Source organism: Necator americanus, chromosome III (assembly GCF_031761385.1).
Source record: "Necator americanus strain Aroian chromosome III, whole genome shotgun sequence".
In the NCBI taxonomy this organism is placed as follows: Eukaryota; Metazoa; Nematoda; class Chromadorea; order Rhabditida; family Ancylostomatidae; genus Necator; species Necator americanus.
In genome coordinates, this window is record NC_087373.1 from 10928347 (window position 1) to 10956255 (window position 27909).

The 27909-nt window shown below is 39.5% G+C and overlaps 2 protein-coding genes across 6 annotated transcripts; both read right to left on the reverse strand.

The window, feature by feature from the left end:
* Positions 1-6927: 6927 nt before the first annotated feature.
* On the reverse strand, positions 6928-15269 carry RB195_009224 (uncharacterized protein; the record flags this gene model as incomplete). Of its 3 annotated transcripts, none has more annotated exons than XM_064196107.1 (9): positions 6928-7019; positions 7199-7326; positions 7381-7508; positions 7772-7849; positions 10719-10913; positions 11425-11563; positions 11654-11720; positions 11810-11928; positions 15148-15269. In XM_064196107.1, 9 exons carry the CDS (start codon positions 15267-15269, stop codon positions 6928-6930), a joined length of 1068 nt encoding a protein of 355 aa, XP_064047252.1. The 3 variants fall into 3 exon arrangements, with proteins under 3 accessions (XP_064047252.1, XP_064047253.1, XP_013298212.2); XM_064196108.1 differs by having other exon boundaries at positions 15148-15233; XM_013442758.2 differs by lacking the exon at positions 15148-15269 and adding an exon at positions 11992-12041.
* Positions 15270-23764: 8495 nt separating this feature from the next.
* On the reverse strand, positions 23765-27896 carry RB195_009225 (uncharacterized protein; the record flags this gene model as incomplete). 3 transcript variants are annotated; one of them, XM_064196109.1, is made up of 10 exons in its annotated part: positions 23765-23768; positions 23837-23896; positions 23983-24113; positions 24176-24253; positions 24785-24825; positions 24889-25087; positions 25148-25286; positions 25381-25447; positions 25551-25669; positions 26637-26773. In XM_064196109.1, 10 exons carry the CDS (start codon positions 26771-26773, stop codon positions 23765-23767), a joined length of 975 nt encoding a protein of 324 aa, XP_064047256.1. The 3 variants fall into 3 exon arrangements, with proteins under 3 accessions (XP_064047256.1, XP_064047255.1, XP_064047254.1); XM_064196111.1 differs by lacking the exons at positions 24785-24825; positions 26637-26773 and adding an exon at positions 27811-27896 and having other exon boundaries at positions 24893-25087; XM_064196110.1 differs by lacking the exons at positions 24785-24825; positions 24889-25087; positions 26637-26773 and adding an exon at positions 27811-27896.
* Between the last annotated feature and the right edge of the window lie 13 nt (positions 27897-27909).

Sequence of the window (27909 nt, forward strand, 5' to 3'; positions counted from 1 at the left end):
CGCGTGAGCCTCACATATCCGGGTATGGAACCTCAAACGATTCGGAATTGGTCGCGTTTGCGCGTCGCAAACGGATTCGTTAACCTTCAACTTCGTAATTTTTATGTACATGTGATAGAACTTTATTTGTGGATACTTTTTCACCTCCAACATCTACTGTTTATTTCAAAGACCCTCCGAGCATTATTTTATTTCATTATATACAGAAATTAGCGTTTCTGCAAACATTTGAACTCTTTTTTTTGGCGAAACTTCTACATAGTTTTTTTTTATTCTGAGTCAGAGAAAACATGTTTTCCTCTTTCTTTATTCATTGTTTAGTGTATCGTTGGTGTATGTGAACAAATAAATGAATAAATAGTTGAAATGAATATTCGAATGACGTGAAAAAAGCGAATGGAATGATGAGTGCAAAGAATACGTCCTCTAGAAATGAGGACACACATCTGAGCAAACCTTGAAACTAGTGCTAACACATCAATTTTGATTTGGTTTGTTTTCTCTCAACTGGAATACGGTAATGAAGAGTAAAATGAAAGTCTTCAAGCAACTTCTACGACCTATACTAAAACTTCGACTTCTGTATGACACTGGTAGAGAGAACTATGTATAATAAGATTAGAAAATCAGAATAAAAAAAAACACAACGTGTCATTCCGAATGAATCATCTGTCATTTTTTCAATCAAAGAGATAAGATGCTGAGAGAAAATTCCATTAGACGTTGTAATTGTATGTTCACTAACGACGGTATCATCAACACCGTGTCGTTTCATTTTTGGAAAATTTCTTACAGACCTATGAGGGACCATGGAACCTTTTTAATTCACAAATTTCCACTGATTCATTTCTTTCCATGATGATCTTTGCTTAGGCGACTATTCTGAGCGATGAAAAGATGCAGGGTTTGAAAATTGGGACGCGAGGGATGGCAGGAAAGAGTGGGGCCAGCCTTGACGTGAGAAATGCTTTTATTTGATGAAGCATCATAGGAAAGTTCCGTTTATACTCCTTTCAGATGCAATTAAGCAAAGTTCTATGGGAGACAAGAAGAAAAATTCCATTTTTATTGCCCTCACCATATTTTATATAAAGTTCAATAGAAAAAGCTAGATTCAGATGGCGCGCAATTATCCTTGAGAACATAACTTAGAAGATATTTCAAAATTTATTTCGAACGATTTTTTTTTTGATTGTAGAAATATTTTGATAAATTTTTTAATAGAAGATATTTTGAGATTTCTTTTGATAGAATTTTTGAAATTATTTCGATAAGTTTTTCCCTAAAATAAAGTCAAGAATTCATTCCCAAAGAATTAGCATATCACAATGAATACCATTAAGGTTTGAAGAATAAGTCGGAGTACATGTAAAAACTATACACATACACTACAACACTACACGCTCGAACCCCTTCAGATGAAGGAAAGTGTTCCCACCATAGCGCACAACAACATAATTGTTTGGATACGTATGGTTATATAGGAATAAGTGAGATGTGTAACACCTCTAGTATTCCTGCTAGAGCAATTATTTTATTTTCAAGGAGCAACTTGAAGGACACACTCGTTGACGGGGAAAAATGTCGGCGAAATGGCTAGAAATATGTAGCAACCACTGAGAACACTATGTACAATATAGAATTATGATTGGGAATGTAACAATCGAAAATCTATAAGTTTTTCTTCAAAAATAAAGTAGAATTTGTGATTGTGAAATATAATCCTGAAAAGAGAGTGAGCAAAATCGGATTTTAATTCGAAATATGTTGTGGTTGAACATTTCGGCTATTCGGTGAACTAAAACTTTGAAATAAATCAAAACATTTGTAATGAAGCAGAAAAGATAGCTATATGGAAAATAGTAAAAGACCAGGAGAGGTGTGATCTGATAAGTAAGAGTAACTGAAATGCAAAGAAAACAGCTAAATACTCCTTAAAGTCATCACTCCACGAATCTGAGGTGGTACGGATTTCAGGTGGAGTATTCGTATACGGGATAGTAGATTATGGAGAGGGGATGATTCCGTCCATTTCTTCCTAATTGCCGTAAAAAACGCCGCACAAGGCGCTCCAATCGAGCTCGTAGAAAATAGTGCGCCGGAACGCTCGAAGCCGCATGTTCTGGACCGTTTCGACGGCAATTAGGAAGAAATGGAGGGAATCATCCTTCTCTCAATAATCTACGATCTCGTATACGAATACTACACCTGAAATCCGTACCACTTCAGATTCGTGGGGTGATGCCTTTAAACAAAATTGTTTCTATATGTTAAAAATAATTCTCTATATTTTTAATTTTCTATTATTCTACTATTTCATTTTCTTCTTCAAATTAATGTCAGAATAACATAATTTATTCATTTTCAATTTTCTGCTTTGAAGTGGGGCAATTTTCCGTGCATTCTATCAGAGAAAAACAAAAAGGAGGACAAATGGGGTCTCATATCTCAAGTTCTCGGTTTGTCAATCTAAGAAAAAGGTATGACGGGAAGGAAAACGAGAGTGAAAAAAGAAGAATCTAGAACTAGAAAAAGTAAAATCTCTTATTGTTGAATTTTCACGACTGAATTCTGTTCTAATGAAGATTTGAATGAGCCAAACAGTCCATACTGCTTGGCTCATTCAGATCCACTAGTCATATTTCTAGACTTGTATTCCAAGTTTTTTTTCTCTTTCCTTCTTCTTTTTCACTTAGATTGTACTGCGGTAGAAAATTGTTTTGTCCGTCTTCTACAGTTCATAAGGATGTACACAACGTAGGATGAATACATAGAACAGTCATTGAAAACTACACTCTTTGAAAATTCAAATTTAAAAGAAAAAATTGAAAAAAAAAATCCGATTTGGCACCAGTTTACCATTCTAGAAGGGTGAAAGTCTCGCCTGTCTCGCCTGAACAGTGTCCAACCATCGTCACTATGTACCTAATCTTAAAGTCATCACCCCACGAATCTGAGGTGGTACGGATTTCAGTTTGAGTATTCGTACACGAGATCGTAGATTATGGAGAGGGGGTGATTCCGTCCATTTCTTCCTAATTGCCGTAAAAAACGGCCCGGAAGATGCGGCGCATGCACAAGGCTGGCGCGCTCCAGTCGAACTCCTTGTCGAAAAGTGCCAGAAAGCCCGAAGCCGTATATTCCGGGCCGTTTTTACGGCAATTAGGAAGAAATGGACGGAATCACCCTCCTCTCCATAGTTTCCCATCCCGTATACGAATACTCCACCTGAAATCCGTACCACCTCAGATTCGTAGAGTGATGCCTTTAACTGACCAGCGAGACGGGGTGTAACCTCTGACCTCTACACTATACTTGTCTACATAATGTTAAAAGAGAAAAAAGAAGGAACAGAGTAAACTTCAAATTTTTCCTCAAATGTTTCTCAGATACTTTTATAATATATCTACTTTTAAAGCAAGTTTGTATTACAAAGTCTTGAAATATTTGATAAACGCATCGTTTCGCTGGAATGTGACAACATGAACAATGAAAACAAAAATATTCAGAATTGTCAACAGTGGCGAGGAGTCGGATCAGATCAGGATCTTTCAAAAGAAAAAGAAAACTTTCCGCAGTTTACGTGTGAACATCCAATTAATTGTAAATTCCTTTTTCGAAAATACATTAATAACAAATTTCGGGAAGCATTTAAGCCAGAGACCGATACATAGATGAAGATACACAAAAATAGAGATTGAATGATATTGTTATGGTGCTTGAGTATTTTATCAACTTTTAAAAACAAAGTTAGTGAAATTGCACTTCTCTTCAATAAAACATTTCTGAAAGAAAGGACAGACTGAATGTTGAAACAACAGCGGACGTCACCAAAACAACAATTATGAGTTCTTCAGGAAAGGATCAAGAAAAAAATTGAAGTGATGTAAAGAAGGTAAAGGAAATTGATGCGTAAAAGCTGCTGTTGATCAATCACATCAGTAATCTGGCTACGAGCTGATCGGACGCAGGAATATGATCGTTCGGCTAACACAAACCAGAACTACAAGTGGACATCACGTAGTGACGTCATCGCTTAGGGATTTCTTCTCCGGATTGTTGGGAATAAGCTAGCGTTTACCCGAAATCTTCCAATCTATTCTGAGAGGGGAAAATTGCCGTAAATATTTGGCTGCTGGCGCTTTTCTCAATGGAGAAATGAAAACTGTTGAGAGAGTTTAAGGCGCACACGGGCACATTTAAGCACTAGCTAATTTGTGAAAGTTCCTTGAAGATTATGTAGATTATAATAGACGACGATGTGTGGAACGTTCGAAATTAGCCGTCAGATGTCTGTTCTGATGTCATATCTGTATGTACATCTCTTATCTATCGCGAAAGAATGCGGTGTTTCGACAAGTTTTTCCATATGTAAAGAAAACCGTAGTTTCATAGATGACTCAGAGCGGATTGCTTAATGATTCGGAAAAACTGAGTCCGATGATGGTAGGGAACCAAGACGCAAGTTGACCTGAGTCCGCATCAAGTATATTTTGTCCTTGAGAGGATAAATACGATGGAAATGGAATCATCAGCACCTTCATTTTCCAAATTTGCTATCCAGTATTATTTAGCTGATTTCCTCACGCAAACTCATTGCAATAACTTCATTTTCAAAATTGTAGGTATGCATTCCCTCTGCGTAATGCATTTATCCGCGTACGAATTTTTATTACGGTCCCAATAACCGCCAGAGCGCGGTTGTCCACTTGGACAAATGATGCGGACCTTCGGCAATATTTTTCCAGGACAGACGACTAAATAGGTTCTAATTTAAATAGAACTAATTATTCTAATTGAAATAAAACTTAATTAGACGTCTGTCTCGGAAGAATTTATAATTTAATTTTCAAAACTTGAATAAAAACTAAATTTTGACAACCGTATCAAGTCAATTAACCATTTTCAGAAATCAGATATGATCCTTCGCCAATGTTTTTCCGGGACGGACTTGGATAAATAATTAAATGGGTTGAACTGCCAGTTAGTTTCTTGTTGGAAAAAGTCAATCCATAGTTCACATAAACTAAAACTAAACTAAATATGCTAAAGGAAGTCTTTGCCGGATAGAGTGCACCAAGACAAAAAAAGGGGAAATAATACGGAAAAATGCCTCTTCAGCAGCACCACCTTCTTAATTTTTACTACCTGTTAGAAAATCTTTATCTATCTATAGGCGTAGTAGTTGAATATGGCTACATTTTCAGTCTTTTAGGATTTTGTGAGCAATCAAGTGTTCACAGCAACGTGTTAGTGTAGCTAAATCATCTTTGACTTAGAAAAGAAAGAAAATGAGAAGAAATACGTGGAAATTAACGATTTCGGAGAATATTGAATGAAAATGACGCTGATACTGGGACGTTGAAGTGCTCATCGCAGAGCGCTGCGTTGAAAATCAACAGAACTTGAAGATGAGCGAGGTAGTTTAAAAGAACTCTCGTGTAAACATTACTGAGGAACCAGAATTTTTGCATAATGTACAAAAAAAACGAACTGTTCAACATCGACTTCAGGATGTGATACGTGAAATGTTGCGAATATGCGGGGCAAATAGGGAAAAAATGTAGTTGGAGGAGGGAGGGTGGAGGCCCGACGCTCTAACTCACTTTTTTCTCATGCTAACTTTAATTTAATAATTTAACTTTTTTAAATTTATGTCATAGATCCTCTAAGACCAATGCCCTAAACCTTAGGGCCCCGATTGATTTGATTATTTATTTTAGAGAAATAAGACCGCAATCGAGTGTCCCCCCCCCCCTCTCCTCCTCCTCCTCCTCCCACAACTATGCTCATTTTACCCGGCGAGTATTTTATTGGAATTTCAAGTACTTAACTTACTCCTAATTTTTATTTTTAACATCGATAAATTCGTAATTATATAACTCTAACATTAACATCTTTGATATTGAAAATTAATTAATTGTTTGTCAATCATTTATTTGCTACTGTGGTTTTGCCTAGTGGAATAGGACGGAATAGAAATGTTATTATTTACAAACTTTAAATTTTTTATCATTTATAAGTCTTAAATAGAAGGATGCTGAGCCCATTCGGATGAAAGAGCGCAGCAAATGAAAATGAACGATAGCCCTTGCGTGTATGTGCTGAACTCAGAGTGCACGTAAACAGCTATGATGAAATCCGCACGAGAGCATAACAGAATCATGAATCTAACGTAATTTCATCCCAGGACACATTGTAGAACAAATCGCAAAGCCTTCCAGGTGAAATCCAGAAGAAGGAACGACAAAAGCATCGTTGATTCAAAAAAGTACTGACATGCGATGAATTTGGGTATTCGGCCACGCTCGCGATGGGACCCTCGTCAGCTCTCATCGAGCCGCAAAGCTGGGTGTGAGGGTCCCATCCCTTCACTTCGAACACGGTCGCTCACGCAATTGCATCGCTACTCAGATTGTTTCGAATCGACTGTAGATTGTTTCTGTGATCTCTTCTTCATTGCATTTCTATTCAATAAACTCTGGAAAAGTGATCGATTATGATAGATTGTGATTATACCGTTTGGTTGTTTTTCAACTCTTAATTTCACCAGACTTCTCCGGTCGGCTTCTCATTACCTGATTTTATAGAACCCATATTTTCTCCAGGCACGGTATGACCTCTGGAAGCGTGTTGGACGACAATACCTTTTTGCAATGTTTGGGAAAGTTGTGACATGGAAAGTGCAAGTTATGTAGCTCATACGCTCCCAACGCGTATATTCAGATGCCTGACTGTGTTTCACCTGAGCCATCAGGTGCAGGTGACAGTCAGTGGCGGTCCGAGACCTCCTCAACATCTCTCAATTCTCAGCAGTCGCCCAAAATTACAGTAAATTGTAATAGAAAATGGGACAAAGAAACAACAAGAGAAATATAAAGGAATCATTTATTGCAGTGTGGAGATAAATCATGAATTGCAATGACTTCATCGAAACAGTTTCGAAAAATCCAACTTCTCATAGAAATCATCTACAGTAAAGATGGTGTAGTTGGGCTCGTGGGATGAAGTATCGTATCCTGCAATGAGAGCTATTTGTACAGTTTCCACAAAAAATCAGGGAAATTTTTATTGTGATGTAAGAAAACCTAGTTTATAATAATAAAAGATATCTTCATTAAAGGATCTTTTACTATGGTTACTTAAGAAAACCTTCAGGCCCTCAAGTTAATGGATTACGTAGTATCAAACAGATTACCTAGTTTTTTCAGAAGTGGAGCCAATTTATCGAGTTTGTCTAAGGTGTTGTTCGAGAAGAATCCAAACCAAGAGGTCAACGATTTCATGTGCGCATTCACCTTCATTTGTGAGGTTGAAGTCTCGTTACTGAAAAGAAAGAAACTCGTTTGACACCTTTGTGATTGTTTTTTATGATCTCACCGATTTAGTGTTTCTTTTGCATCGATTTTTTGAAGTTGTATCACATCGTCTGACCATGGAACGTCGAGAAACTTCAAAATTCGTCGAGCATCGCTTTCAGTTCGTTGTATTAATCGTTCATAGAACACCTGTAAAAAAAAGTGGGAAACATGTATTTCAAGGAAATATTTGCATTTGAAGGGGAAAAAAGGGAATTTTCGGCGTTGATCAATCCCTTCGGGATCAAAATTGATCGAGGTCAAGGGATATGTTCTATACAAAGGCATGCAGCCAATGTAACAAGTTAGTGTGCTTTTTCTCGTGGACAAATCTGATGTCACTCTCACACCAGAAAAATGGAAGAATAAAGCTGAATGAAGAGATTAAAAAATCACTTAATGGATGCACTTACAATGAGACACGATTCCTTCACAGTCATGCACATATTGATCATTTTTGTCAGCTGAACATTCCACATTTCGAACATTTGCTGAAAAAGGAGTTTGATGTTATCGGTTGACCGTGATTAATTATGCTATTTCGAGCACTTTACAAATTTTTCAGCACCGGTGGCTTCACAACCAACCACAACCAGAACGTGAAACAAACACCAGGTACGCAACAAAGATTTTTTTCCGATTTTCAGGGTTTTTGCTTCAATAAAATTATTGTTGTAATCAAAATGATACGTAGTTGTAATATTTGCAAGTCCATAACTATATAATATATCCAAAATGCATGTACATATACATATATTTATAGTATAAGTACTACATACATGCATGTTTTAAATTACGGTACTTGGAGATAACAAATACGCGTAGTAAAATTTATTCTAGTTCAAAACGTTATCCTTTCCTTTTTCGGGGATATTTCTGCCATATTTAACTTTTAAAGGCAGCATACCACGAATCTGAGGTGGTGCGGATTTCAGGTAGAGTATCCGCAAATGGGGTTGTGGATTATGGAGACGGGGGTAGTTTTCCGCTCATCTCTACCTGCACCACTGCAAACAGCCGCCTCCAGAACGCTGTCTTGTACGACGCCATCTATTGCAACGCTCCACCCCTTGCGCCGCCTCTGCCCTGCGATTCGTCGAAAATCAATTCGGACTGCCCGGATAGGCGGCAAGGGACGCTACGCGTGCAAGGGTGGCGCGCTGGAATAGAAGGCATCGTACAAAACAGCATTCAGGGGCGGCTGTTTGCAGCGATGCAGGGAGAGAGGAGCGAGACCACCCCGGTCTCCATAATCTACGATCCCGTATACGGATACTTCACCTGAAATCCGCACTACTCCAGATTCGTGGTATGCTGCCTTTAAGTCCTATGATCACCTTGACCCTAACTCCGGTTGATCATCGAACTACTCGAGAGGCGTCTGTAATTTTTCCACTTATCCCGATAGCGCCACTACATTGTTTTTGTCGTCTTCAATTTCTCACCCAGCGTTTTTGAAGAAAAAGGTAGTCTCTACCTTTTCGTATTCCAAAATTCAAGTCCCACGATGTTTCATTGTTTATAGCTTTTACAAACTTCGAAGAAAAATGTTATTAATCAAAGTAATGATTATTGTTTATTCATTATTATTATTTCATTCTTTCTATGGTTGACGCTGAATATGTTAAAGGCATCGCCCCACGAATCTGATTGCAGGTGGAGTATTTCGTTTACGTGATCGTAGATTAAGGAGAGGGGGGTGATCCCGTCCATTTCTTCCTAATTGCCGTAAAGCGGCCCGAAAGATGCGGCTTCGAGCGTTCCGGCACACTATTTTCCACAAGGAGTTCGATTGGAGCGCGCCAGCCTTGTGCACGCGCCGCATCTTCCGGGCCGTTTTTTATGGCAATTAGGAAGAAATGGACGGAATCACCCCCTCTCTCCGTAGTCTCCCATCCCGTATGCGAATACTCCACCTGAAAGAGTATTTCAGGTGATTCCGTCAGCACCACCTCAGATTCGTGGGGTGATGCCTTTAACTTTCTCGCTTTTCTTCATCTTTGCAGAATTCTGAAGTTTCTGAGATGAAACACAAGTTAATACGAATGTTTAAAATCTTAATAATCGATTTTAACGACGTTCAATGTTTTGTCTAGCCGAATTATACGATTTATTTTCGGGCATGTATATATACCTAGCCGGAATCGCAATAAACACCTTGGGAACAAATCGTCAAACTCGTTCAATGGGGAAAATTTTTCTTGTTCAAAGACTTATTTTACTACTATTAATACAAATTGGCGATCTATCCAAGCAATTTCTATAGTTCACTTCATAGGTTAGCTACAACATTTCTCTTCGAAACGGTTTCGTGCTCCCATGAATCAACTTTAAATATAGTATTATTCTTTCATAAACCATGCTTCGATTCACCACTGTAGGTTTGATGACGATTCGACGCCGATGATTTAATTTGACAAATGTTCAACGGAAAGTGTGCTGTAAAGCCGACAAATCACGAAAGGAACGATTGAGGAGTCCCTGCGCTAACGAGTAGGAGCGCCTTACTCAATTCTCCCTAATCGTCATGAAAAACGGCGCGGGAACCGCTTTAGTTTCAAAGAAGTGCGATAGAACAGAAAGTGGATAAAAACAATTTCGATGTCACATCGCTTTATACAAATGTTTCCAACGGCGCTGCAATGCAAGCTGTGTTCGAGCTACTCCACAACGATTTGGGCTTTTTTGGTTTTTGTTTACGGGTGTAATATCCTAGGGATGACTTTTGGATGATTTGAGAAATATTGCAAAGTTCTTACTTCAGCTCTACGAGCACAACCGAAACGTCCGAATAAATTTTAACAATGGCTGTTGCTTAAATTCGACTATCAACAAGTTGCGATAGAACCCTACTGTACATGCTCCAGTTTTCAGACTCCAACTTTTCTCAGAAGCTTATTCACTAGTTTTACTTGAATAGATTGTTGAAGACCCATCATTGATTTTCTACCGCTCACTTGTGGATGCGGCACGTGCACGAGGGTGTCGCGTTTCCACGCATGTCGTAGGATCAAACACTATTTTCCAAGCCGTTTTTTCAGGAAGATTAGGAAGAATTGAGTGGGCCACGCTCGTACTCATAATCCCATTCAACTCTACATATTTCTGCTCGCGAAAACTAGCATCGTCAGTTTCATCGTCAGTTTCGTGATACTGTGATTTTAAAACACCTCTTCTCGAAAACCATAATTTGACTGTTATCGGATACTTTGTCTATTCGAACATTATGGTGTAAGCCTCACTTTCACTCACTCACATTTCATTGAACAACTCTTCACTGCAGCTCAATTGAACATCAATTGAATCAACAGAAATATGCATGCAATCAATGATTTGCGGTTCGAAGATGATTTCACCTACCGGGAAATTGGTTCGATTGTAGCCAGCGATAGACATATTTCTCTTTGTCATGGAATATATAGTAGCTCTAGCATCACGGATCATTAGAATATGCTTCGAGTTAGTGAACATTCGATTGAGGAACACCATAAATGCTGCCGAGTACGGTTCTTCGTTGCACAACCGTTTCGCCATCACATCATGTTTTGTGATAATCTGTCGAAACAACATACAGCTGAAAATCAACTAAAGGTAAAGATCGCAGAAATTTTCAATTTCGAGTCTCTTCCATTATTTGAAAAGGTTCAGAACGTAATTTATAGGAAAAGAACAGCGAAAACGCTGAAAATCCTCATCAAACCCTAACATTAACGGCTACATTTCACTTGACGAAACAACAATTAACACATGTAAGGGAAGCGAGGTAAAAAATTACAAAATAGATCCTATCACTCGTAGAACCGTGAAACTTTGTGTCGTTGCGTAATTTCATAACAGGAGAATTTCATGCACTTTCATTTCATCCCTGCAATAAGTGTAAAGAGTAGCCTTGTCGAGTGAAAAAGTGATCACGTGTGTTTTTTGATGCCTATGAGGGAATTTTGTGAGGGAAGTTGCACTTCCGCTGCCGTTCTCGAAATATTTCAAGAACTCCTCCGTTTGAAGAGAGTTATGTAGAAAATTCTTACTAAACCGAACGTTTGGCTTGGAAAACTTCGTCACCAACCTCCGAGATAAACGCCGATGAGGCATCATCGAGACTTTGCTGAGTAACGCCGCTGGAACTCGCCACTTCTAGTAAGTGGTTGTTGGCCCATTGTTCCCTCATGTACAACACTGACGTGATTATGACTGTTTCTTTGCCACTAAATTTTATCTGGTTGTCGTCACATGAAAATTTAGTTGATTACCGTAAAAAATGATTGAAATCTTGGATTTTCTTGGAGGAAATCTACCATCGAATGTCAGGATGGAAATCGAGCATTGTTCGCAAGAGCGTAGTCCCAGATTCTAGTACACCACCTAAACTAAGATGTGTACGTTTAAAACTAGTTTTATCGGAACTTCTAGAATAGTGCAGGTGTTAAAAAAACAAGGTTACCGTAGCATACCTATAAAGATTAGAGGCTCCTCAACACCTAATAATTTTCTCGTAAACCTCGGAGATTTTTTTTGAGAAAGTTCTCGCAATTTTATGGTCAACGTTTGAACATCTTTGACATGTCTCCACCTACAAAAGTTAACATTACAGTAGCACTAGAACTGTTACAAAAAATACTCAGAAAAGATTTACACGTAGAATGTCTTGATGGAAAATTGTGAAGACATCTCACTTGAAGACATCACCCCACGAGTCTGGGGTGGTACGGGTTTCAGGTGAGTAATTCCTATACGGGGTCGTAGATTGTGGGGAAGAGGGTGATTCTGTTCATCTCTCCCTGTATCAGTACAAACGGACGACCCCAGAACGCTGTTTCTTACGACCGCTTCTGTTCTTTATTCTCTCGTCGAAAACCAGTCCGGAGAAATCGCAGGCGGGGCGCAACCGTCGTAAGAAACAGCGTTCCGGGGTCGTCTGCTTACACTGATAAATGGAGAGATGACCGGAATCACCTGAAATGATGATAATTTAAACATAACATTGCGCTCATATGAAGCATAAACTATCCGAATGTGGAAGAAGAAAGCAGTGAAAATAAAAATTCACAAGAAACGCTATTGTTGAAATGTTGTCAGCAAAAACCTTTATGTTAATGCAAAAAAAGAAGACTGCGGAACAGTGTAACATTATCGAAAGTTTTAAAAATACAGCTTTTTCACCGCCCCTTCACTATACCCGTTGGAAAGACGGTACAACAAGGCCATACTATGTCGCCGAAGCTGTTCGCGGCTACACTGCAATGGATAATGAAATCACTTTCTTACGAGAAAGGGGCATACGTAAGTGCGGGAATTCTGGGGCGGCTGTGGCGCAGTTACAGGTCTGTTGTAGCCACATGGTCGATGGTACGAAACCGCCCTAGTGCACACCAAGCCTTTCTTTCCTTCTGGGTCGGTAGATTGGTACCAGATTTGTCTGGGAGGATAGAAGCACTGAGTGGATCATCGGATGGCCTCCGCAAGTCATTGTATAGGCCAACACGCGTTTCAAAACTTCAACGATTACGAATTGCAGTAAAACGCGTTGACGCATCCCAAGTGGATTGATACGTCAGTGACTTTACCTTCTACTTTTGTAGAAAATTTCTACAACTACATGTCGCGATAGGCGTACCGAGCAATTCGAGAACAATTGTTAGGTATTTTTGTTCTGTAAAACTATATTCTTTTGTATTTTTCCTATTTTTGAAAGAACATGACGATAACTTTCTACATAACCGAATAATTGAGTATCCTCAAAAATAAATCAAAATCAACCCGAAAGTATAGTAAGCAGCAACGTGTGGAACCACGTTGCTGCTTACTATATTTTGGGATGATTTTTAATGCTATAAACATCAATATCCTTTCAGCTGGTCTTCCATTATTGCTGATTTCCGTTTAACTGACTGTGTAAAGGCTTATTCATTGGCATTGAGTTGCAATAGTGTTTCTTGCATGGCAATTGCTATACTCTGCTCTCTAGATAGGATATTCTGCCCCGAAGGAGATGATCACAAGACCACACAAACCTTAGTGAATAATTTAGGACATTCAATGAAAGAATAGTATTAAAAAGCTATGCACTTAAATTCTTTTCATTATTTTCAAGTCGGAGAGATAGTTAGGATAACCCTATAAGGACTCTAAGGATGGAAGTTGATTGTTTCGTTTTTCTACATAAATTTTATAGTCTATTTCAACTTCAAAGAAACTGGAGAGAACTGCAATACCAGTTTTCCCCTGAAAATTGAAATATTTACATTATATTATATTTGAAAAAGGGTCCAGATACAATGTTACTGAATAAAGCACAATTCCTAAAGAACAATAGAAAATATAATCGGCATAGCATGATAATCGCAATGTACATGCGGCTTGAAAAAGTCCTCTCAGTCGATATTCTATCAAATCTATAATCGCAATGTGCTTTTCAAAATGCCGGAGGAGCGATACGTGCGGTTCCTAACTGGACGTATGGTTGGCTCAGCAACCGCCAAAGTTCAACCAGTGCTATCTCTCCCTCTTGGCATCCCTCATCACTGCAGTTCGCGATGGTTCCAATTCGATCCCAACCGCTTCGCCTTTTCGTACCCACCCGTTTACGCAACTGTGCTATGCTTCATGTCGTCTTGATCCGACTATAAGCTGTGCTTTATATATGAAATTGAAAAAAACAAAGAAGATTTTTGGCCACAAGCACTTGGAATTCACAAAAAAAAGGATCAAAATAAGGAACTATTTTTTTCCATGTTAGGGTAAGTACACAAGTACTTCGTGAAACATTATATCTTCCATACTGAGCTTACGACCTCAGAAGGGATCGATGGGGAAAACGAAGGTGAAAGTGAAGCTTGTTGGAGTTGCGTAAGCGGCTGCGCTTCAATTCACACTAGGGAGACAGCGGCTGTGATTGAAGGGAAACCATACTCATTTCTGTAGTCCGATTGCAGCAAGCGAGATCTCTAAATCGGTGTAACTATCTCCACTGGGACACCTCGAGCCCAGCTGTATATCCAATCGCAAATGGTTTCAGGTCGTCTTGTGCTGGCTTTTTAACAGAGGATTTTCCAGTCATAAAGAAAAGAGAAGAAGAAGCAGATAACTCCATAACTCGTCCAGTTTTAGCGCGAGCAATAGATAAACGTTCAATATCTGTTCCTCCCTTCTAAATATGATATATGAATATGATAGCATCAATCAAACGACCGTTGTGACGTGCGACTGTCAACGATTTCGACGTAAAATATCCAGGACGTTGACGCTTCGCACCTTCTCGCACAACAACTTGATATCATGCAACTTTATGTTATAAAGAGCACTTTTTCACCTTTGTTACTCATCTAGAGTACTAAAACAAATAATGTAAGAAAAATAATCTCCTATTCAAAATTCTACAAAGGACGTCAATGTTTAACTTGCTCATCCTTCGCAAACACTAATTTGCAGTGGATGATATTATTGATTATATATCCTTACCTATGTTTTTTCTTGCTGGTTCTACGGTTTTTTATATACTTATTTTCCTTTTTTTCTTACTTGGTTTGTTCTGGTTTTCCTGCTGTGATTACATTTTTGTTTGTCAAGAACACGTCCATATTTTGGGTGTATTAATAAAAAAAATTAAACTAAATAAAAAATTAAAATTAAACCTCAACAAAAAGTAACGTCAACGCGTAAAGAAAACGCGCGTAAAGAAAACGACGTTAGAATCAACGGATGTCGATAAGATTTTAAAAAAAATGAAATACGAGGAAGATGATTCTATACATGGAAAGAGAAAAAAGATAAAATAATAACTCAAATTTACCTTTCATTAACTGTGACAATAACTAACACCACTGCAACCACGGCCAGCACCAGGGAAAGGAACGGCCAGAGAAAGCCTTTCCTCATGAATGATGTTATAATGACGAGTGAAGGAAAATTCATTGGAAGTAATAACGATTCGACCAGCAAGCTGTTCAATCATTGTCAATAGCATATTATTCGTTCGTCACAGGATAACATCGAAAACATAAGGCACACATTTGGGTGCAAGTGATTGGAATGGAAAATAATTTGGGTTCTTTATATTTGTACCAGTCTGAGCGTCCGGTTAAAGCCGGACTTCAGACTTTCTGTGGAGTTTGCTTCGCTCGCCTTCACGGATTGACGAAAATTAATATTAGTGCCGTTTTCTACGAAGTTGGACTTGTGCATCTCCAACAATCTTTCTTCCTTTTTTATATTATAACTAAGGGCGAGAAATTTCATAGACATCTTCCTAAACGCGTCAGTTCTACATTTGGACAACATTCGAACATCAGCTTCACACACTGATTATCAATATATTATAGACAAAATTTAAAAGTATCACGCGAAATATGGGTTTTCCTCCTATTTTCTATAAACAGTTATCAAAGAATGATGTTTCGGCATAAAATGACGTGAAAGACATAATTCTACTGATAAAGATAACGTTCCACGTCAGATCACATAAACATCTTGCTAGTATTTAAGCATCTGTTAGTATACTTGTTTCCACCTTCTGAGAACGGCATGCTACAAACTTGGGGCGAACAAAGAAGGAAATAGGCACGCGAAGAAGTCATAAAGGTGAAGAGCAAAGCGCCCAGTGATCACGGCTATGAAACGGCTCCAACCATTTATCTTTTGCGTCATGCACACTAAGTTATTGCGCACCAATGACCGGGTCCACCGACGCCGGTGGATCCGTCGCATATTATAGCAATCTGGCGCCGGTGGACCCGTCGCACTCCTCTCCATAGGTATCTGGCGACGGCGCACCAATTTGCCGCCGATGGTCCCGTCGCTCCCCCTTCCATGATCATCTGGCACCGGCGCGCAGTGCTATGCCGGTGGACCCGTCGCACCCCCTTCAATAGATATCTGGCGCCGGTGGATCCGTCGCAACCCATTTTATAGATCTGACCCCAGCGCACCAATCCGACGCCGGGTGGACCCGTCGCACCCCCTTTTTCGAATTTCGTGACACACAGACGTGGTGAAGTAACAATGAGGAACTACTTCAGGGTTTTTTTGAATAATTTTATTTCTCAGAAAGTGCAGGGCTTTTTTTGAAAATGCTCGTGCATTATCATCACCTTATCCGCAGTCATATCTTATACCCATTCGAATCTTAAGGAAAGCAAAGTGTAAACGGCGAAAAGGGGACGGTATTAAGTAGTGCTGAAGCTATTCTGCAGTCGCACAGTCGCACTGAGCAGCCTTTTGCTAGGGTTAGGGGGCTGCTCCGCTAATATTATGTATGTGTGTAGAATTTCGGTCAGTTTTATTTACTATTACTCTGTTGCTTGAACGGCTCGCAAAACTTCCTCCTTATTTTAGCATCAAAAGTGCGTTCACAATGGTTAATCTAGTGTTTCTCTTGTTTCATTTTTTTTTTGTTTTTGTTGTTTCTCAATGAAAACTTCTGCAATTTTTTATCATGAGGTACAGCAGACTCTGAGACTCTAGAATAAGATTTTAAATTAACTAGTGGGTTACTTCCTGATTTTCAAGCTCACTCAAACTTCAACAATGTAGCACACATGAGACCTAATGAACGAGACTTCTGTTTCTAGTTAGACGTCATGTGTAAGTTCTTGACTTACTCTAATAAATTAGATGTCAGCAGGATTAGCTTTAGTTGCCAAAATCAATCGTTAGGTTGGTCTTAAAGTCTTGCACCAAATCTCACGCTTTTTCCAAAGAATTAAAACTTCATTGTTAAAACTTCAAACTAGACTAACGATCCCAGAAGTCCAGAAGTCTAACGGTTGCGAGCGCTAAATCTTACTTTGCAGTTCTTTCTGATCATCGAAAGTTTCCTCACGTAGATGCAGTCTTAGTCCCCGAAACAAATGATAGTCAAATGGGCCAAGTCAGGAGAATAAGGAGGGTGCGGTAACACCTCCCAAACAAACTTTGCAGTTCTCCGAGTACGTTTTGCCAGGTGAGGTCGGGCATTCTCTTGAAGTCGATCAACATGACCAATGTTCTTATGCTTCATGCGGATTGCGTCTGCCAATTTCTGTTTTGGGAAGAATAGACTTCAGCGGTCATGGTGCACATAGGAGCAATTCAAGCTTTTTATCCTTTTCTTGTAATCTTCCTAAATCATAATCATAATCTTTCTTTGGACTCTTTCGGAAGTGGTTCTCCAGTAGTTAGTAGTGGTTTTCGTTGATATACAACTCTCAACTCTCATCTTCTTCTTTGATTTGGTGGAGAAAGTCCGGCCTTTGTGGGCGCAGAAGAAGAGACTGGTCCACATTCTTGTTGTCAGCTACGAAGCACTGAATTTCTGGAGGACCCAAATCGACATCGCTTCTCTGTAACCCAGAGCTTGAAGACGCCTGAAGGTTGTTGTACGGCCGCATGAAAGTGTAGTGGACAGTTCACGAGTTGTGGTATTGGGGTTATCTCTGGGAGTGTCACGAAAAGCTTCATCGACCACAGCGAGGCCGATCTTCAAACGAGAATATCTCTTAACTCGAACCGCTGGAACAAGTGAGCGACAGTACAGAGGGATACCACATCCCTCTTAAACGTAGCACAGATATGAGCGGTGCCGTTGCTTGCGTTGTTGCCTTGCAGAGATTCGTAGTACACGATGGTTCGAATTTGACTTTTGTTCATTCATGCTTATGGTCATGGTCATGGTTACTCCAACAAAAGCTGTCTATCTGTTATCATGTATCTATCCGTATGTATCATGTATCTATCTGTATGTATCTGTAGCTGTTAGCTGTCTATAAACTATACTTTCGAGAATTCAATCACTGAGAACAACTATTTGAAAAAAAACTTCAACGGAGCTTCAATTCAGAGGAGAAATGAGGAAGTGAATTCAGCAACGAAGGAGATCTAGGAGAAAAAGAATCTTTGAAGTGTAGAGATACAAATCAATGGAAGGAAATAGGAGATAGGAAATGTATAGGCATACAGCAACAACTCGTGGAGCAAATCTGATTTTCAACTCTATAAGTAATGCTTTAACAGCAAAGATTGTGTCAGCCATGAGTAGAAGCTACTAATCACCAACATTCCACCATCAATGATTCAGCCTACCACATGTTGCGAAGCCATCCATGAAGCAAGAGGTTGCAACATTGAAGAGACATTTAGGGACAACTCCCCTTAGTGAGTTTGTGGAAGCTTATAGGATCATTAGTCTTAGGTAGATGACCAGTGCAAAGTTAATCAGGATCTTCAGTCTCTTTCTAGATCTCTCTAGATCTCTCTAGATCTACAGTGCATAGTTATGGCAACCTCTGCTGAAAAAATTTGAAGGGATGGATTTGCAGCGAATAGATATGGCAGAATACAGCACACAGTGTTTTGTTATAGTAACATCAACAATGTTTTGTTATAGTGTGCCTGCGAGGTTTTTAGATGGAACCTTTATTTGCCTGACGTTTCGGCTTTTTCGCCGTCTTCAAAGGCCTAAATAGAGGATGACTGGAGCAATGCTACGTTTATCCCATCAAGTGCCACATAACCCTGTTAGTGCCTTGAATATGCCGAGGTTTCAAGACAAAAGAACATTCGAACTACAGCACACAGTAATGGCGAATTCGTTATTGGCGATGTATCGAGTGCAGCAAATAGTCAGTAGTGGTTTTCATCAACAATGTAACAGAAGAAAAATAGAATAACTAACCTTTGTCTGTACACATAAGAGCTAGGCTAGAGAACAGGAAGTGTGACACACCTTCCGATGGTGTGATGAAAATGGAATTTCTCCAAAAGAATAATTGAGTTGGAAGAAGTTAATAGGTGAGAATTCTTGTAGATGTGTGCTTGTACTTGTGAGTGCCGTTAATACTGTATATGGCAGGGCTCGCTGCGAGCCAACGCGCCGGAACGCGACTTCCGCGCAAGAGGCAATCATGTTTTTATGGAGAAGTAGGTTGTCTAGTAGTATCACTTGCCTTGCCTTAATCTATTTCTTCACATATTCTCCGCCTCCTCTTAGTTTCAGTTATTTCCTTTCTCCCTTATTCTCACCTATCGAATTCTCATAAATGTGTATTTGTATTTGGAATAGGTTATACTTTTAGCAGTTAACCCAAGACATTGCATTGTATTTATATTTTGTGATGATATACTTTTGTGTTGCTACTTGAAGTGGAGTAGTCGAAGGTTGCATGCGGCCTTGATTGAGCCGTAACTGGGGGAAGATAAAGAAGATTTACAAACTTTATATGTCACGACATTATAACAAACTACAGCAATGAACCTGTTAGATCTCGACTTCCTAGTCTGAGGTCGAAAACTATGATTGGATGAGGCAAATTTGATCGCTTTTTGATCCCAAGCACTGTTCCTTGGAAATTTCCGATTTCAGGAAATTCGTTGAACTCATGCTGATTGCTTCCACTGCTTCATTACTTCCCAAATACATAGCCGATACTTCCAATAATCGTGGCTGGCATCGTTTTCGACCCACATCCCGCTAACGTCTACTCTTCACGACCGAAAAAAGGCGGTGCAATCACGCGTTTAACGAGAAGCAACGACCCAAGATTTTCATGCCAGGCATTGCAACATAACCAACAGATAGACGAACAATGGGGAAGGAAGTAGCATTACTTATTTATAATCACTCTGTAGAAGAAAATAATGTGAACTATACGAGAATAATGACTTGATGCACGGATTGAGAAATCCGTGTTTCGAAGAAACCACCTAACACGAGTAGGAGAAAGTGGCATTCCAGATGCAGTATCTATCATGAGTTCTGTTTCTAACAAGCTGGCTTTGATGTTAGCATTTGGGATATCCACCAAGATCACGTGATCTTTCTCAAAAATTTCTCTTTGTCTTCCTTTTATCCCTGACAGTATTAGTGCCGCTATTTAGTGAAGCATCATCCAAGCACAATTACAGGATGACGTGATCTTTTTGATTATCCCAAATGCAAACATCAAAAGCCAGCTTGTTAGAAACAGACTTTATGATAGATACTGCATCTGTGAAAGATGTGTTATTTGTCCTTACGGAAGAACAGGCGACGCGCAAAAATGGGGGTAATATATGAGATTGAGTGCTTGATATGCAATGCCATTTACGTTGGGGAGACCGGTAGGAATGTTGGAGTGAGGATTAATGAACACATGGCAGGAAAGCGACGAAAAAGTTTGATAACACCACTAGGAAGGCACAGACATGAGGCACACAAACGGAAACGATTACGATCTGAAATGCGTTATACTGGCTCACGAAACAGAAATATCGGCAAGGAAGACGTTGGAGGCGTTTTTTATTCTTAAAAGAAACCCTTCAATGAATAATAGAAATGAATGCTTGTCGATAACGAATGAGTTCTTGCCACTTGTACCGCTCTGTGACCTATAACCGCCTGATATTCTGTCTGTAGATCAAATCATCTATATCGTCGCTGGTGATCTATAACGCAGTAATACTCATTCGCTGGTACACTGGGTGACAAGTGCGTGCAATTAGCCGCGCCACATCCGGTGGAGCAACACGTAAGACCATTTTCAATGTAGATGGGTTCCTGTTTTCACTACCCTGAACGATTATCGAAACACTGACCCAGGGTAGTGTGACACTTGACGGGATAAACGTAGCATTGCTCCAATTATCCTCTATTTAGGCCTCTGAAGACGGCGAAAAAGCCGAAATGTCAGGCAAATAAAGGTTCCATCTAAAAACCTCGCAGGCACACTACAACAAAACACAAACAGAGTATGCCGAGGTTTCAAGACAAAAGAACATTCGAACTGCAACTTACTAGTTTTTTTAGTACTTTTTTTTTACCTTTCTTGTACCTCTTCCATTGCTGGGGCGCCATTGTTTGGCGCCAGCAGACCACCCATTGTTTTTGCACTTTTTTTGTGTTTTTCATCATGTGTTTGTCCGCGTTTTTCGTACTTTTCCTTACCTTTACTTAATTTTCTTTACTTATTACTTTACTTATGATTATGAATTCGTATCAATGTAATGTTTAGCGTTCTTCTTCTCAAGTAATGCTTTGTTGTTTGTGTTTCCTTCTCTTCCTATCGCATTGTCGCTCCTTTCACCGTTGTTCATCCGTCCGTAGAGTGACATTTCGAAATCTCCACCATACGCCTCAGTTCATGCGCTAGCACCGCAAAATTTCTGGATATGGATTGGGATTTGAGTCATGATTATGTGGAAGTCTGCGCGAATTGGGTTCGAACACGTAGGTGCAGTGCACACCACACCTTGCTGTTATTATCTATACATTTTTTAAGGCCATGCTTGACTTACTTGAGGTGCATTTCACGCCTCCGTGTGGTGAAATTGCCGTCGTTAGCATTTTTTTCGCAGGGCAGATCAGCCTCCACGTTCAGCAAAATGAGAACTGAAATCTGAGCTGTACATTTTTACTAAAAGCGGCTTCGGAGCGGTGTCAAAGGTAGTTATTGAAGACGACTCTCTCGAGCATGATCCATCCCTCCTCCTGATGCTTTACTTCCAGCTTCTCTACACCAGAACTAAGAATTAGTAGTGAACACCTGACTTCACCTGATAATCATGTATATCATCGCGTAATAATATAACGTCTTAAGATTGTAATTTGCTGATATTCACGGTTTATGCATACCTAACATTAAACCACTCTCTCATTCTTGTTGTCAAGATAAGTGAAAGCAGTCCGTAAACTTGCGGCAATTCTTCTGTATCCCTCCTTACGGACAGTTTTTAAGTTCATTGATTTTTCAGTTATGGAAAAGTTATCGAAGGCGGATGCCATCTGTGTGAAAAAGAAGCAGCACTGTGAGGTTGCATTCAGCGCGAAAAAATCATCAAGGTGGTGGGATTCAACACCGTTAATCTTCGCAGATTTAATGAATCGCTCAACCAAATTTTCGGGAATGAGGTGAAATTTGGACCTTGGGAATCAGTATTTCGATATTCATCGTTTTCAACGTTTAAATGAGAATATTCAAACGAGAACGGTAGTATTTGACAGAAAAAGGTGCAGATGCTGTGGACGTTGTTATGTTTGAAAAATCGTTAATCACTACAAGGAAAGGGGAAACTTGTGAAGACCTTTCCTTTTCATAGGTCTGGCCTACGATGCAATCTTTCCACTATTTTCTGCTAACTCCTTATCATTTTGGAATTCAAAATGGAACTATTCAAAATTTTACTTTTTTTTCTTTTTGATTTTATATATTCGAAAAAAACAGTCGATGGGAAGGAAAAGCTTGCATACAAGTGTTTCTTTTGATCCTCTATCCAAATATTGAGAGTATTTTTTGAATTTCCGAAAGCGATACCGATGGATCGTATAAGCAACTTATGACCGGACACATCTCTTCGAATTTATTAAGAAGGTGTATGCACGAAATATGTCAGTGGTGAGGCTGCAGAGTGTGAAAGTAGTTAACCGAGTATGTCGGAGTAAACGGACTGTTCCCTGTTTTCAGGCTACATATTTGATAAAACCAAGGTCAGGAAGCGCATCCGAATTCCCCGCTTCTGTGCTTTTGAACGGATTCTTCAAAATTTCACTTTGCTCACTCCAAAGACTCTTACGATTTCCGAGATATTACTCCTCAAGAGATTGCTTTTTGGACACACATTACGAATACCATTCCAAATGTAGTCAAATCGTTAAGAACATACTTCGACCGATAAAGCAGGTTGCAGTTACCGAACATAGTTTTATCAGTAATAAAAACCTTGAGCACCTCTGTAAATCTTTTTTCAGGTCTTTTAATTCTAAGAAAATGGCTGCTTATAGAGCTTTTCAGCATTTTCAGCTTTAAAGTAGAACCTCTTATTTTTCTATAATTATGGGTTGGTTGAAACAAGTACATTCTTCTTTACCTTCGTTTTTCCTTCATTACGTAGCAGTACGGACATCCTCTGATCTGTAGTCTGTCTTATCACTCCTAGAAAACGTTCCGTGGTGTTGGAATAAAGATAAAAGGTCAAATATTCCGTTGTTTTCGGTTCTTTAGTAAGTCTCCCAGCTCTGAGATGATATCCCTTATGTTTTAAGATTTCGATGCCAGGAGATTCGCAGTTATCGAAAAAAAGTTATTTGAATTATGTGATGTCGAATGATTATGCACATATAATGAGTTTATTACACGCAACACATTGCTTATTTCTTCAGAAACATCTTCGCAAAATAAAGTAATTTTCCGTATGTCATTATGAGGCATTGTACACAATTATTGGGGCTCACGAACACCGGCAGTTATATCACGTATCCCCTCGCGTAGAAGTCTTCGGCTGCAAACTGACCATAATCGGGTTCTCGACTCGACGTGTCGTAACCTAAAAGAGTCCCACTGTAATTATTATCGAGAAAAATAGAAGGAAGTTTCTATTCTCCGAGAATTACCTTCTTGAAGGTTTCTCCTTTTTTTCTGATAACTCTCATCTTATAGTAACAGCGACAAGTTTAGTAAGTATTACCTAAATATCGCAATAATGGGGCCAGATTATCTATCTCGGTCAAAACGTTATCTGAGTAGCAACCGAACCATGACGTCAACGCCTTTTTATTCACTTTTTCCTTCACTTGAGAAGTTGAAAATTCGTTCCTGAAGTGGAAATATTCGGAAGAAATTAATCTACAACATCACATAGAGTTATAGAATGCGCTTGGTTTCGAACGAAGGATACTCACGGGTTCAGTTTCACTTCGCTGCCAATCTTTTCTTGGTGACGCAATACATCGTCCGACCAAGGAACGTCAAGGAAATTAAGGATTCGTCGAGCTTCATCTGCTGGACGTTGTACAAGACGTTCATAAAATACCTTTAAAAATGTGAGTCGTAGAACTAACAAAGATTGAGATTAGTTTAAAGTGAATTTCCCACCTTAAGACATAGACCTCGTGCACTCGAGCATAGATTAAGCATTTTTGTGAGTTGAAAATTCCACAATTTGAACATCTGCTGGAAGGGAACTACATTGACTTCCTTTGTACTCCTGACTTTCTGAGGAAACTGTTCACTTCTAGAGGGAGAGGAGCGGGAACACGACCAATAAAAGTAAATTTCGCCAAAAAGACATTATAAATGAGGATGACTGTGATTGATTTGCTACTGAAACTTTGAAACAAACCTCTAAATAATTACAAAAAAGGAATTATGGTTAAAAAAAGACGTGTTCAGACAAAATGTGGTTTCAGTTACGCGAGAACAGCATTTTTCTTCTCGAACAGCATTTGTTGTCTTTTTCAAGCATTTATCAGTCGACGGATATTCAAAGATTTGAAGCATCGGAAACGGGAAATTTAGGTAGGAAAAATGAGGCTCATTTTGATTTCGTTAGTAGCACTACCCGACTTAACCACATAGGTCACAACTACTGTTCTTCTGTTTTACTGTTTTGCTTCTTTTTTTTTATTCCTTGTCATTATTTCCTCTCCAAAATACTTCAGACGAGTTTTTTCAACGCGAATTCAAGGTCCCATCTGAACTAACTGATGCTTTATTTGTCCTTCTCCTGTTACTGAAAAGCTGAACTAACAATGATTCATGAATAAACAATGATCTTAATAAGGATGACGTTACCATCAACATCTCACCCACTGGGATATCGGATCGATTGAATCCAGCCACTGGAACCTTCCTTTCAATCATTGAATGTACTGTCGCTCTGGCGTCACGAATCATCAGAATATGCTTAGAGTTTGGGAACATCCTAATGAGAGACGACAGCGAATAAGCAGTGTATGGGTCCTTGTTACAGAGACGTTTCGCCAACGGTCCATGTTTCCCAATCAACTACAGTTTATAAGCAAACAATGGAACAAAAGTCGGAACTTATGAAACTCGCGGATTCACTTCAAGGAGAAACGCTGAAGTGGCATCATCGAGTGTCTGCTGGGTGATACCACTTAAATTTGCAGTTTTTCTCATAAATCTAGTGGTCCATTGCTCTCTTATTCCGAGAATAGCTGGCACAATCGACGTTTCTTCACCGCTTAAACAGTACAATTAACAGGAATCAACTGCAAATGTACGCCGACTGATGAAATTTAGAAGGGGTATCCAAAAAAGAGAGAACAGCCACTAACCATCTGATGTCCGGATGGGAGTCAAGCACTGCTCTCATAAGCGTAGTTCCAGAACGAGGAACACCACCTAAATTGCATTCAAACGCTTCCCAAAATCTCGTTCTCTCAGAATATATTATAAAAGCCTAAAAATTTTTTTGAAAAAGTAGAGAGTTGAAAGAGTCGCGCACCTATAAAGATGATTGCTTCGTCATTGCTTAGTATACTCCTCGTGAACCTTGTCCTCGAATCCCAAGAAATTGTTCGCAATTCTAGTTCGAGAACCTCTACAGTTTTCAGATATTTATCCCTAAAAAGTGGGATTAACAATAAACGTTGGAAAATGTTCTTATTTAAAACTGAAAGCAATTCGCGGAATTTCTAAGGACTTCGTTTGAATGAAGTAAGCAAAATATTTGATGTTTTTTCGGATATTGACTATGCCATTATGTCCTAGTTCTTTAAAGGCAGCATACCACTAATCTGGGGTGGTACGGATTTGAGGTGGAGTATCCGTTACGGGGTCGTAGATAATGGAGAGCGGGGTGGTTCCGCTCATCTCTCACTGAATCACTGCAAGCAGCCGGCCCCTGAATGCTGTTTTGTACGATGCCTTCTATTGTACCACGCCACCCGCCACTCCGAAACAACACATACTACCTATAAGGGCAGTTTGAATTGATTTTCGACGAATCGCAGGGCGGAGGCGGCGCAAAGGCTGGAGCGTTGCAATAGATGGCTTCGTACAAAACAGCATTCTGAAGGCGGCTGTTTGTAGTGATGCGGGGGGAAATGAGCAGAAATACCCCCGTTTCCATAATCTACATCCCCGTTTGCGGATGCTCCACCTGGAATCCTCACCACCTCAGGTTCTTGGCATGCTGCCTTTAACGAGGAGCTGTGGTGAATACCCCATGACGGATAAGTCTGCAGACTTGAACTGTATGACAAATACTGCTAAGTGTTTGCTCATCGAAAAACATACTATTTCGGTTCTGAAATGAACTACAATACTATGCATGAAATGCTGGAAAATTCAAATATTGAAAAACCGTCGGTGAGTGGCAGTGATCAGTATGAGGTCGATAAATTGGTACCAGACATGTCAGAGAGGATAAAAACACTGACTTAATACATAGGACAGCCCCTGCAGGTCTTGTATAGGTTGGACCCACGTTCCGTTAACCTAAGACTATTCTGAATTGAACTGAACGCGGCGACGCATCCCAAGGGGTTGACTAGCGCCGAACACTTCATCTTTAATCCTTTACCCTTACTTAAGAATCTGAGACGGGAATTTGCGGAATTTGGAATTACTACCAGAGTACGCAGCAGCAAAATGCGATGGACAAAGTACAAGAGACAATGGGGTTGAAAGAAACGTCGAAACGTATGTACACTTCTTTTTGCTCATGGGAAAGAATTGTGGAATTATGCATGAAAATGATGACATGTGTCCGTGTTTTTGAGCAAAACTCTCTCTTTCACAACTTATATCTAGGTGTTTCTTCAGACGAAACCGAAATTACACTGAAACCGTGGCATACATGGGAAAGAAGTGTGGAATTGCTTAGTCACATACACTATGTATCAAACGGACCAACAACCACATATTTGTACATCTGAAACCAAGGGTGTATAAAGGGTGGGTGTAGTGTAACGGTTAGAGGTTCCGCTTCCTGCACGATCGATCGGAGGTTCGAATCCGCCCTAGCGCTCACCAAGCCATTCATCCCTCCGGGGTCGATAAATTGGTACCCGACTTGTCTGGCAGAATAAAAACACTGACTTGACGCATCGGCTAGCCCCCACAGGTCATTGTATAGGCCAGCTACATGTTCGTAAACCTCAAACGATCCTGAATTGAAGTGAACGGGGGGCGCATCCCAAGCGGATTGATTAACGCCAGAAACTTTATCCTTTATAATTTATCCTTTGAAACCACAGGCAGGTACGCCATAAAAAAAGAACAAGAAAGAAGAGGGTTCACTAGAATTTCGCCTAAATTTTATAGAACAAAAAAGACACTTCTTACACATTAGTGTGGTGGGTTGACAGATTATTTTCCTCACTACAGAAGAAAAACCCTTGGGATCCTATGATATCTATAAACAAGTCCAGAACGCTATAGTAGGACAGCGCTCATCAAGGTTTGGTCTACAAACTTAACCCAGAACGAACGAGTTCGTCAGGATCCCTCGGTGAATGGATGAGGAGACGTCAAGCGGCAGGAGCCAAGAATCTTTGTAATCCCACTTAGCTAACCATCACTAGGATATAATGAAGACCAATTATGTGGAAGAACATTTTGAAACAAATGCGTTAAAAGAATATGAATAATTGGATGAATGAATGAATATATATATATATATATATATATATATATATATATATATATATATATATATATATATATATATATGAACAAACGAACAAAAGGTGGTGACTCACCTTTCTCGAACAGTGATAACTGTCAGAACAACTACAGTTATAACTAGTAGTAGGGTTGCAAGTGGCCAATGAAAACTGTTCCTCATTGATACTTGATTA